At 37.3% G+C, this 14023-nt stretch overlaps 1 protein-coding gene across 1 annotated transcript in view; it reads right to left on the bottom strand.

Annotated features, from left to right (window-relative positions):
• Nucleotides 1-12578, bottom strand: part of LOC150090921 (4-vinylphenol methyltransferase 1-like) — a 61651-nt gene extending 49073 nt beyond the window's left edge. Inside the window, exon 1 of the mRNA XM_090373495.1 lies at nucleotides 11879-12578. Coding sequence (XP_090229621.1) covers nucleotides 11879-12433 — 555 coding nt within the window. The 5' untranslated portion in view covers nucleotides 12434-12578. The remainder of the gene's footprint in view (nucleotides 1-11878) is intronic.
• Between the last annotated feature and the right edge of the window lie 1445 nt (nucleotides 12579-14023).

The following is a 14023-nucleotide window of genomic DNA, read 5'->3' as shown; positions in this document are numbered from 1 at the left end:
TTCTAAATCTATCTTGAAAGATTCAGTTGGCAGTCACTTCAAACATCTTTCCTATAAAATTGTTCTTGTTTATACTCCGGCACGACCACTAGGTCAGTGGAGTTTACAATAAATCAATGAATACAAAATGTTAATGAAGCGCAATAGCTTTATACAATGGGTTCAGGTGCAAAGAAAGAATCAGACTCATTTACGTACCGGGAGAGGGGTATCCTCTTGTCCACCTGTTCCTATAGTATGTGGCGCCCGGGTGCCAATCGTAATTTGGGGCCCGAGTGCTAACTGAAATTTGGTGACCCCCTTTAAAATTTTCTCCATATGTGTATGTAATTTTCAGGTTTCCAGGCGCCCGGATGCAGAGCACTCCTTTTACCATCGGGACGGCCCGCTTGACTCGGGCATATTTTGGGTCATTTAAAATGTGCATATACATGACTAAGGTCACGAGGCATCAGTATATCATGCTTGTAAATTGTGTTGCATTATATTGCCAATATTATGAGATGAAAAACCCGAGTTTCGGGAGGACAAAATCATGCAATTCTCGCCTGTATCCACTAAGTCGACCTAGTGGATACGAAAAGCCCGTACAATATCTTGCGTCGTCATATGCATATGAAATGAAGTACAATACAGCGAAAGGAATCGAACACAAGCCATTTCCACAAGATTAGCATTAGCAGAGGCACATGATGCAAGAAGGCAAGATTATACAGCATCAGCCAAAAAAAAAAAAAAAAAAAAACTTCCCATTTCACTGATCCATTCATTCCAAATGTTTGTCTAGTTCTGCCTTGAATTTATTTAAGCTATCAACTTCCACAACAGCAGATGGAAATTTGTTCAAGCAATCAACTACCCGCTGGCTAAAGGCAAACTTCCGCACGTCTATTCTACAACTGTCTTTCCGCAGTTTGAATCTATGACCCCTCAGGTTTGTAATCTGAGCAAGAAGAAGAAACGCATCAGCATTGAGCCTGCTCAATCCATTCAAGTCCTTAAACACCTCAATCAGATCGCCTCGCAGGTGCCTAGTCTCCAGAAGCTGCAATTTGAAGAACTTAAGCCTTTCTTCACAAGTGCACCCCTTTGTTCCTTTCACCAGTCTTGTTGCCCTCCCTTCTCTGTACTCTACATCCTTCCTAAAATGAGTCTTCCAGACCTGTACGCAGTACTCAATGTAAGGCCTGATGATTGCTTTATACAAGGGGATAATCATCTCCTTATCCCTGCTCGCAAAATTCCTGTATATCATTGACAAGACCCCCATGACCTACTCTGGCAGATTGTCTGCACTGCTCAGAAAACTTCATAAACTGACTGCACAATTATCCCAGTCTCTTTCATTCTCCACTACCCTGAGTGTAACACCACATAGTTGGTACATTTCTCTGGGTTTACTGGTACCCATATGCAGTACTTTGCATTTGTCAATGTTAAACTTCAGTTGACACTTCTCAGCCCATCTATCCAACTTTTCCAGATTCTGTTGCAGCAGAATACTGTCATTACTGTTATTAACAACCCTGCCATTCTTTGTATCAACTGCAAACTTTGACATTAAGCTTAATATAACGTCATCAAGATCAATGATGAAGTATCAAAAGCTTTCCTGAAATCCAAGTATATGATATCAAAATTATTTTTTGTATCCAGTTCCTTTGTGACAACATCATAGTATCCAATCAAATTGGCCAGACTAGACTTTTCCCTTGACAAATCCATGCTGCGTCTGAATTATTACTGCTGTCTTGTCTAGACACATTATTTTCCCTGGAACAGAAGTCAAACTAACAGGTCTGTAATTACACATGTCACCTTTTGATCCCCCTTTGTGAATTGGAGATACATTTGCACATCTCCAGTCCGTGGGGACTTCCACCGAGTCCAAAAATGCTCTCATAATTATGGCTAAGGGTTTGCTTACTTCCTTTAATATAGCTGGATAGATCCCATCCACCATAGACCCCAGGTGCCTGTCTTATGTTTTACTTCAACAATTTATCCTCCACTTTGCTCTCAGTTATTACAAAATCATTTAACTCCCTGTTCGAGTTTGATAAATATCTGGCCCTCTTCTCCTTGAATAACTCCTTATGTGTGAATGTAGTTGCAAAATACTCATTTAATTCGGCAGCTATTTGAGAATGATCATCTACAGTCAACCCATTGACAGCAAGTGGACAAATCTGATTCATCCCCTTCCTTTTAGAGTTTATATAAGTAAAGTCTTTGCTGTTTTTCTTTGCATCCTTTGCCAAAAGAATGGTAGTAGTAGTAGTGGCAGTGGCATGTGATGCAAGAAAGCAAATGTATGAGCTTATGCAGCATCAGCCAAAAAAAAAAAAAAAAAAAACAACACACCATTCCCTCCAAATGCCTGTCCAGTTCCTCCTTAAATTTATTCAACCTATCAACTTCCACAACGACAGATGGAAGTTTGTTCCAGCAATTAACTACCCGCTGGCTAAAGGCAAATTTCCGCACATCTATTCTACATCTGTCTTTTCTTAATTTGAATTTATGCCCCCTTAGGTTCGTAATCTGAACAAGTGGAAGAATCCCATCAGAATTCAGCGTGCTGAACCCATTCAAGGCAGATTATGGTTTCATAATCTGCCTTCTCTTGCGACTTCATTACAGACTAACATGTATCCTATATAGGCTTCTGTGTCGCCTGACAATTTATGTGCATCCCATGCATTTTTCTTCTCTGCCACGAGTCTCATTAGTGCATCTGACATCCATTTGGACCTGAACCTAGAGCAGTATTTCTTAGTTGGAACAAAAAGCCTAATAGCGTCCAAAATTACTTCTTTGAATGCTTACCATTTAGAATTTGCTGTTGGTCCCACTGTATAGAACCTAAAAAAATCTCTGAGACCACTGTAGTCGCCTTTACGAAAGCAAAAACTCTTCCCTTTACCCCTGATGCTAGTTACATTTTTAAGTAAATCGCACATCAGTACACTGTGATCACTGCCACCTAGTGGTTCATTTATCTGTAAATTCCTAATGCATGAATAATCACTGCTCATAATCAGTTCAAGAATGTTACTCACTCTTGTTGCCTCTCTAACATGCTGCTGTAGAAAACAATCATCCAATAAATCCATAAAAGCCTTGCTAGTGTGCGAGTGACCAAGGCACAAGTTCCATCTGGAAAATTAAAATCCCCATTATAAGACACACTGATTTTCTGGCCCACTATTTCTCTGTATAATTGTTCATTGTATTCATCAGGATTATAACAAACTCCTATCCTCATTTTTGCTTTCCCAGTGCTTATGTCACATCAAACTGACTCAACATTGCACTGTCCATCTACATCAACTGGGTGCACTTCTTTTGATTTTATGTGTTTCTTAACTAACAGCATAACTCCTCCTCCCTTCCTATCCTTTCTGTACACATTGTACTCCCCAAATTCCAATTCTGCATCCCTTATATGAGTGGCACCACGTCTCTGATATCCCAACAATATACGCCTTGGATGTCTTAACCAGCACTTCAAATTCATCCAATTTACACTGAATGATCACAGAATTACGATCACCTGTCTAATACTTCGTGGGTCCTCCTTTTGCCCTCAGTACAGCAGCTATCCGACGTGGCATTAATTCAACAAGATGTCGGAAGCGTTCGGGAGGTATGGCCAACCAAGCTGTGTGTAATGCGGCTAGCAATGCAGGTGATTGGTGTATCCAGACGCCTTACATGCCTTTCCATAGTGTCCCACAAGTGCTCTATGCGATTGATATCCGTGGAGTTCGGAGGCCAATCGATATGCTGGAAGTTAGAACTGTGTTCCTCAAACCATTCCTGCACATCAAGTGCCCGATGGCTCGGCGCATTGTCATCTTGGAAGACACCATCGCCATTCGGGAAAAAGTGTAACATAGCGGGTGCACACAGTCAGCAAGCAGTTAACAATAGCGGAGACCACTGATACGTTGTTCCACATGCACCAGGGATCCAAGTTCCTACTAGTGAAATATGCCCCGCCCCACACCATACAACCGCCTCCACCGGCCTGCACTTTTGATACCATGCATGATGGATCAAAAGCCTCATGTTGTTGACGCCAAATCCGTGCAAGACCAATCACGATGTGTAGTAAATAACGTGACTCATCCGACCAGCACAACTTCCCTCCAGTCTTCTAACGTCCAACTTGCATACCTCTTTGCACCAAGCGAGTCTTTTACGCCGATGAACCTTGGTTAGGAGAGGATGTCGTTGGGGTTGTCTACTGGTATAGCCCATACGTGCGAGCGTGCGACGCATGGTCATGCCAGATATTGTTCCGCGTTGGCCCATGTTGTATTGGGTAGTCAACTCTTCAACAGTGCTGTACCTGTTCGCTTGTACAAGTCGTCGGACCCGGCACTCACCTCTAACATCAACCTTTCGCTGACTTTTGCAGTTTTGCCATTGGGTCGCTGTCTGACCATTTTGACGCTAGTCCTGGTACATTTTAACTATGGTGGCTCTCGAACACCCCACCAGTTCAGTCGTGTGGGAAATCGAGGCATCAGCTCGTCGAGCTCCCACAATCTGTCCTTTATCAAAGTCCGATAAATCCTTCCTTTTATCCATCATGCATGGAATTTTACTACCTACTGAACCACTGACACCTTATATATGCTACGTAGGTCGACTAACTGCACACTTTCGCACCTCACGTGTCGCATTCAGTTTTCATAGGGGGTGGTCATAATTCAGTGATCACTCAGTGTATTTACTATACTCCTAGCATTGGTGTACATGCACCTGTTCTTACTCTTAGTTACTCTAACACAGATCATGTATTTACTTGTTTCATGACCTCCAGCAGTTCCTGAAATCTCCAGCACCTGGCTTTCCAGGCTGCTGCTCATTCCAATAGAGCAGTGCAAGAATCACTTTCACATCTGCCTGCGGCTACTGTTAATCTATTAGCCTGTGAATCCCCCCCCCAAGCCAGTAGTTTTCCGACCCACCTACCATTGCCTCGATACCATCAGCAAATATTCTTGTACCCCTTCTATTTAAGTGTATTCCATCCCTATAGATGGCAATCTTTCCTGTTAACAAGATATGACAAATCATTGACGTTCTTCACTGTATTACTAGCGAAAGTTTGTAGACCTAGGTGAAGTCGCACTTTATTCACAAGTAAATGATAGCCCTCTGCTGATGTGCTTATAAACGACAATATTTTTCTTCTTCTTTTCCCATTAAGCATGCTGCTTGTTGGGTTAGGACAGATTATCTTCCCATCATCTCCTTGGTCTATCTCTACTTCTTCGGCCGATTGGTCTCCAGTTCTTTCCTATTTTTATCAACCCGTCATTATTAATCCTGTTAGTTTTCCCAATTTTTTTTTTTTTCTATTATATATCCATTCATTAATAGATTGTATTTTACATTGTTTCCGATTTCCTCACTTTTAACTTTATTTCTTAGTGTTTTATTAGTTATTTTCCTTAGTGTTTTCATTTCTATTGTTTCATTTATTTCTTTTACCTCTTGTCTGAGCTGCATATGCTATTATGGGACTTACTATAATTTTGTTTATTTTAACTTTAGCATCCCGATTGATGTCTGGATTGTTCCAAACTATTGTATATTATTTAACTCTCTGATATTCTACTCGTTTTCAATGTCTATGTCAATGCCATTTACTTCATCATGAATTATTCCTGAACTATTTACCTGTATTCCTTAGTTATTTAAATTTCATTACTTATTCTATCATTTTCCCCTTCTAATTACAATTCTAATTTAGTATTTTTCGACATTCCATAAAGAAAAGAATTAACTTGCTAATAGATGGCAGCACAATAAGTACAAAGCAAACGTTATTCTGAACGCATTTATGATACTGAAAAAAAAAAAAAAATATTTAATAAGTTAAAAAACATGTTTTAAGCAAACAATGTATAAATCCATGCAATGCGAACTGATTACATTTCTGCACCGTGAAAAATTCCCGAAATGCCTCTCCCATAAATGCTTGAAAACATGTTCCACTTTTATCTTGGGGTTTTTAATGTTTGTGGGAAAATAAAGACGCCACTACTAATAACAATGGAGTAACATAAAAATAATTAAAATTTTTTACCTTTATATTCCAACTCCAGGCACCAATTTGATCGTGCTGGAATTACAGCAGTAAGAGATTCCTGCTCCTGCCTCGGTAGGATAAGCAGTAAACACTGAATTTTCTCCAACTATGAGTTGCACGCATAGTAACCAACTGTTAAGTATGTAGGTTCATCAGCTAACATAATTTACCGACAGTCTGGTATGCATAAACTTTTTGTCTATCACATGACACTGTTGGGCAATATAAATATATATACGTTTAATTGTAGATTGTTACCGATTATTGGTGTTTTTCATATAAGTATTAGTGTTCATACAAATTTGTAATCAAGTTAACCTAGTTTGGTTATCTTCATTCCATATGGCCTATACATTTTGAGTTAAGATAAAAAGTATAATGCTAAATGATAATGATTTTTCATAACATTTTACTAATGAAAACATTTTATCTGTAGCAAGATAATTATTAAATCTTAATTTCTGTACAAATTTATATAATAATATAACGTATTGCATTACACCAGGTGGCCGTCAATCCCCTACTTCATCGGGGGCTTTGAGTGGATTGACAGCCCTTTTCGACGTAATGCCTCATACTTACTCGTTTCTGTCTGTACCTATACCAGTTTTGCTATTTTAGTTTATATTTTCAGGTTCATTTTCTAATTTAGTATTTTTCGACATTCCATAAAGAAAAGATTTATTTAATTAAAAAAAATTTTTTTTAAATTAAATATTATTTACTTTTCTAATTTCTTCTATTTTTAGTTAAATTTTTTAATTAATACTTAATTTTTATTTATTTAAATATTATATATATATATATATATATATATATATATATCTCCAAGTATAAAAAAAAAAAAAAAAGTACAAAAAGTACAAAAAAAAAAAAAAAACTCTAACCATTATTAACTTAACTCATATATATATATATATATATATATATATATATATATATATATATATAGTCATGATTCAAAAGTTTAAGCGTGCCAAACTGCCTTTAAATGATGTCAGTTATCGAATATACAACTAAAATTTTCTCTACAAAACAATATGAACATTTTTAACTAAACAATTTTATTTTCAAAATTTTTTATTCATTTATTTTTTTAATTATTATTATTTTTTTTTTTTTTGTGGAGAAAATTCTTCCCGAAATGGGGAATTCTTTTCAAAGTATTAAAGTAAATTACAAATGACATTATCATTCGTGCCTAGCTTGTCATTCATTTTAATCTAATCATAACGTAAGCATTAGATACTAGTGGGCAAAGTGTTCCCAAAACAATTTGAATTTTGTGGCAGAAGTTCGGCGAAACTGTCAAATAAATTTCACATGGAATCCTTACATCAGAGGAATCCCCCACTCAGAATTTCAATTACAGTTAGTATGAGCAGCTCGCAAGGCAATTATAAAGGGAAAAAAAAAAAAAAAAAAAAAATACTCGTAAAGTGATCTAGGATAACTGAGTTCTATATTTAGATCTTGTTCGAAAGTTGATAATTATACCAAGTATTCTGAAAAGTTCGCAAACGTTTTGTAAACCAAGATAAACTGCGACATCTGTGAAAAGGTTGTGGTTCATAGATGACTTTCGCACACTAGCTGTCTTTCAAGAAGAGGGAGAGGATCCTGAGCTGGATATCATCATTCTTCTCTCTTGGTGATTTCCTTTTACTTCTCTCTCTCTCTCTCTCTCTCTCTCTCTCTCTCTCTCTCTCTCTCAGGGTAATTATTATTATTATTATTTTTTGGCTGGTGCAGCAAAAGTCTCAGGCTTCCTTGCATCATATGACTAATTATAATAATAATAATACTGTTTTTCATATCTCGGTGTTAAAATGAATATATACCTGTTATAAGTACTAAATATAATATAAAACATGTTTATAACATGAAAACGTTGAGGCTTTTCCATCCGCTTTACGTTTATTAAAATGCATTTCCCACTACTATGTTCCTAACATATAGAATTTTTTTAACTTTTTCTTTTATACTTTTGTATTATTTTGCGCCTTCCTTACTGCATTTTGTATAAAAATATAACAAATAACTTTTTACATCCAGAATATCCCTATTTTATTTCTGATTTTTTTTTTTACACAAATAAGGTTCTATTTTCACCCATAATGAATTTAGTGCACTATTTCCTTAATTTCAACGAGTAGATATTTTGTATGTTTCAGAAACCGTACTATCTGCTTTGAGATTTTTCAGGAATAATTTGAACTTTTCAAAATTCACGAAATAAAATTCATCCTCTTAAATGTATTTTTATAACACACACTTCATGGTCCTGAATCCTATTCCACGACTCAAATTATAAAAATCAAATAAAAATAAATAAAAAATTAACAGTATAAAATAAATCCCCAGTTGAATATCGTTTACACCAATCTTGTGTAAGCTTTGACTTCATCTGATCTTCTTCGGATAACTACCTGTCATGATCCTCTTCCATGGATAACAGGGTGGGATTCATCAGTAATTGATACACTTGGAACACTTCTACCCACCCACTGATTTCCGTCCGGCCCGCCTTCAAAGGCCAAGGGCGGAAACCATTGGGTGATATACTCTGCTACTCACTAGGCTAAGAGGCCGATCAAAACGTAAACAACACATCCCAAGATTACATTGCACAAACATATTCACAACTGCTGCATTAATCGGTTTTTCTGGGTACAGTATCTTCACATACACAGAGCGGGGTTGCAATAGCAGCGCTTTATTTATTTATTTATTATTTTATTTTTATTATTATTTTTTGGAAGTCGAATTTCTGAGGCGGGATCGAGTGGGGACAGCACAGTCATTAATACAATATTTAATCTGGAAGGTCTTTTTGGAATCATATATGTACAAAAGACAGCAGAAAATACAACAAATAAGGCGCAAAATTAATATACAGTATAAATATACAAAAAGATAATGTTCAAAACATCCTATATGTCAGGAACATAGTGGTAAATACATTTAATAAACGTAAAGCGGATGGAAAGTACTCAAAGTTTTCATGTTATAATTTTTTTTTTATTATACTTAGTACTTATACCAGATATATATTCATTTTAACAGCGAGATATGAGCAGCAGTATTCCCCCCAGCATGCCTTTATAGAAACGTCTGAACTGGGATTCACTTAATAATAGTATCATAGGACGATAAAAAAAAAAAAAAAAAAAAGAAGTTTACTTCATACTTTGCCAGGCATTCTACACTTTGCGAGTAACATGGATATTTCTCGTTCAGGAAACGAAGTTTCTTTTCTTTCTGAAAAAAGTTTGTTATCCAGTACCTCAAAGTTTATTATGAAGCGTTTTACCACAAGTTGTTCCTAACGTCAATCTTATTAGAAGGTGGTCGAAGCGTTCAAAAATTTAATCTTAGCAGTTGGTATCCTTTTTCCCCTGTTGAATTTTTGAACTTTCCTTTTAATGCGAATATCTTAGTGTTGTTATTCTTGCAGGCAAGGAGCAATGTAATGACAATCAAAATTACTGTTGAACAAACAGTTCCCTTTACATAATCTTGTAAATGAATCTGTTATAATCATCAATCTTTCTCGTAGTTCAGTTTTTTTTTTTGTTTTCGAGTCGGCGTTGTATGCTCTAGACAAAATAACCATACACGGATCCCTACAGAGAGGTATCCGAGGAAAATAATTTCGTCATAGTGCTCGAAACAATTTTATGACTGTAACGTAAACAGTGGGCGGAGCCAACGGTTTATACGTGCCTAATTTAAAAAAAAAATAATAATAACTCAACAGAACCTGGGCCGGAGTTATGGTCACATGTCAAATTACGGAGTCTAGACAATTGTAATTTTTATCAAAGTGCAAAATTCCCCCCCCCCCCACCACCTTCAGATTCCAGTTAGCAGCTTCCAAAGCAGGTGGGAAAACAAGCAGAGATACCCCAAGTGATATAGCTCTGAGATATTGTAAAACCAAGAAACCATTCTGAGTTAGGAATTCTTGTAAGCACTACGAATCTACACCGGTATGGATGAAGTTTCGCCTCTTCACTCCCAAGAATGTATATACAATATTGTGATTCATTTCAGCACCATATTTTACTTGTGAGAGCTTATTTTAGTTTTTTTCCTTAATTCTTCCTGAATTTTTTACTTTAAATGAAGACTCTCTAGGATAAAACAATATTGCTATACATTCATTCATACCAGCACCACCACTCGCAACTAAGAATCATTGTTACACATAACACAAGACTTAAAAGAATTTCACATATTCTCTTCCAGGATGAGTAAACAATTCATGGCTAACGGTTGCAAACCTTCGTGGCCGAGTGGTTAAGCATTAAAATACAGATGTACACGCACTCTGTGGAACAGTGGTTCAAGCCCGCATACGTACTAAATACGGCATTGTTATTGTATCTCCCTATCTTGTGAACTAATGTGGTCGTCCCGGAGTATAAACAGAAAAAATATTTAATCTTGCTTGACAGAGCTATTTTGTAACCTTCTGGAAATATCACTCCACAGCTGAAAATCAAAAGCCTATGCCACAATGTGGAACATTCGGCAAGAGCTTGTTGGAATTTACAATACTACTCTTGTAGTTCAAATATGTCCAGAGCTTTCTTATGCCTAATGTAACGCATGCTTCCATCATATGGGCCTCTGTCCCTCCCGCTCATTTGAAAAAAAAAAAAAAAAAAAAAACGTGCGACCCTGAGGTGGCTTATTAGAGTGATCTTGAACCCATTCTCTATTCTGATCTCAGTGTCCTTCCCTGGAAACAGCTTACTTGCCACTGACAGGAATGTACATACACTGATGAGACTTATCAGTTCTCGAATTGACACTCAGAATATCGATACAATACAACTGTTACCGGAGTAACTGGAGATCCCAAAATTTCCTGCTACTTCTGCCTTGAAGTAATCTTAAATGTCCCATAAGTCTGGGTTTCATGTTTTCTCAAATACTTTTGAGGCATATAATTAGGATTTAGAGATCGATGTAATAATGGCGACACTGTGGAGATATGGCCTCAGATCTCCATTGCTGAGCTGCAGCTATTTGTGATCCCTTCTAGGACCATCCTAACTTTTCCGCCTTGTGAACTCAAACCAGTTATAATGACAGTGTTGATATGTTAATTCATATGTAAATAACAATGTATCAGCTAATGCACCCCGATCAAATAAACACTACTTTTTATTTGATTCCATCTCATAGGGAAAAAAAAAATTCCAGTTTGTTTACGTTTGAGTTCAAAGAGGGAGGGGAGAGACTGCTAAAATTATCTACCCTACTTCTTCACTGATTGGTACACACTGCGATGACGTAAACTCTCTTAAGAGTTTGCACAACTGAATGTACTTTTTTTCTATTAATGTTTGTCATTTTAAGTAAAATACATCAAATCTTTATTTTGGTTCACAAAAATTGCTTAACTGTATGCAAACTAGTAAAAATTACTTGGAACTGTTTGGAAGAAGATTTAACTTATACGATAGTTATTTCATGTACATAAAAAAAAAAAAAAAAAAAAAATGAAGGCTTACTTGTTATACCACGGAAGTATGATTAGTAGCTCGTTCCACGTGCTCTTAAACAAGTATTTGTACACTGAGCCAAAGAAAATACAGTATTTCTAGGCCAGACTATGCTCAACACTGTTTATGCAGAGAGGCCACATTTACAGGGTAATTGATTTTTTTTATTGACCACCAAGTGTATATCTGCATCGTTTTCTTTGATATGAACCTATTTTTAATCTGCGTGTTTTAACAAACAGGACTTGCTTACCTCAAAATATTTCTTCCACGCATTACTCGCAACCACACGTGTTGCTGCTGCATGAAGATCCGGAGGTTTACCGGCAGGAACACACATGAAGCATTTACCCCCTGGTCTTAAGCACCAGAGGAGATTGCGAAGGGCAGTTGAGTGATCACGGACCCAGAGAAGTGCATGAGCAGAGAACAACCAGTCGAATTTCCCTCCCCATTTCAAATCGAAGGTATTCGGGTCCTCGAAACTGGCATAGGAGAAATCCAGTTTTTCGTCGGCCATGATGCTGAAGGCGTAGTCGATAGCTTTGGTATTGTCGTCAATTCCAGTGACACTCCTGACTGTAGTGAGATGGTCTGCAATCTGTCGAGTAGTGTTGCCGTAACCGCAGCCCACGTGCAATACGCTGACACTCTTCCATTCCTCTTCTGAAGTGAGTTCGCAACACTCCGACAGCAATTTCTCGTGCAGGGACACCAGATATCCGTCTTGTTCCTCTAAGGAGACATTTCCCCCGTTCTGCAGCTTTGCTTTTTTTGCTCTCCCTCCACACGAAGTGAAGTACGACATACTTGAATGGGGCAACCTCTTCGTTCAAAAAGTTTCTCGCACGTTATTCGGCATGCTCCTCTTGCCGACGCCAGAGGGAACCATACGCTGGACTATTACTGTACAGCGCATCTCCACCCTCCGCATCAGTCGTAGTGACGTATGGTTAAGTTCTACGCCGTCAGTCTATATTTAGTGCGCCAAGCATCCTGGCAATCAGGAAATGAGGTTATTTGTATCGTACCATAGCGGGTATTTATAACTATTCTCTCCCTCTCTCGTGACGTCACGGGCACTTTACTACCTACACGGGGTGGCAGCGGTCTGCAACTTGATTCAAGAGTTGTAGTGCGGGGGACACATAAAAGGGATATCGGAATCTATAGTTCTGGAGGTGTCATTTGTATACTTAATACTTTTGCGCATTTTTTACATTACAACTACTCTTGTCTGCTTATAGAGACAGTAACATTTCTTTTTAGTAGAGAATTTCTCTTTACTACAAAGAGAAAATTTCGTGGATAAAAATAAAATAAAAAAAATCAGTCGCCCCAGTGCACGATGTCGGCACATCAGTAATGTCTGATGGTATTACTCGCCGATGTCAAGCTATTTTTCTACGCAGTTACAACTGGCTGAAAAGGTGGCCACCTGCCAGATTTTGAGACTGTGAATTGAAGCATTAGTTTTTTTTATCCGCTTAATCGGCGGATTAAAGGAAAAATTAAAGAATTGTTTTTTTTTTTTTTTTAAATTCTAATCAAATCATCGGTTAGAATTTTGAAAATAAATTTTGAAAGGAAAAGGGGATAAAAAATATATATATTACAGCAGCATTCGGTCTTCAAGGTTAAAGAAATACAGTTGTACACGTGCAGCGGGAAGGAAAAATAAAAACCGACTCCAGCTTCTTTTTCTCTTCTCTGCCTCGGCTGTCTTGTTGATTTTCATGAAAACTAATAGCGCGTTTTTTACTGTGCATTGCCATTATGAATCAGTGTCTGCATTATAATTCCAGGTTTTTTTTTCCTTTTTCCCTTCCCAGATGATACGTCTGACAGCTGTGATGAAATATTGCTGTTGAGAGAGAATTCAGTTATAACTGAACTCCCACTCAAAACAGTATTTCATCACAGCTGTCAGGCTTGTACATTCAGGAAAAAAACAATTACATTTATAAATTCTGCAATACCCTGAACATTTGCTGTTAATGTACTCCTGCCTACAAAGAAGGTAACAATCAAACCGGGGGTGGGAGGGAATGGTTCCGTGGATGCATTGCATTCGAATCTCTCTCTCTCTCTCTCTCTCCCCCTCAGTAGAGTTTCTTTCATTCGAATGTGCAATAACGAAATATACAAGTATTTACCACACCGTGTTCGTTTGAATTTATAATATGGAATGAAAATAAATGAAGCAGTTTCATTTATGAACAACTGTGCTCGGGAGGAAAATGGCTTCATATTCCGATCATCATCCTATGATCACAGCAACTTACTTCCAGTGTTTTTAATATTTCTTACAATATGAAAATAGCATTTTTAACTGTATCAAACAAAGTAGTACAATTTCGTGAAGGATTATTATTATTTTATGGGCATCCAAATGTGA

This window comes from Mastigoproctus giganteus, chromosome 1, assembly GCF_048544385.1.
Source record: "Mastigoproctus giganteus isolate SK-2022 chromosome 1, ASM4854438v1, whole genome shotgun sequence".
NCBI classification, from domain to species: domain Eukaryota; kingdom Metazoa; phylum Arthropoda; class Arachnida; order Uropygi; family Thelyphonidae; genus Mastigoproctus; species Mastigoproctus giganteus.
The sequence above is the reverse complement of the archived record's forward strand: the minus strand, read 5'-3'. Positions and strand labels throughout refer to the sequence as shown.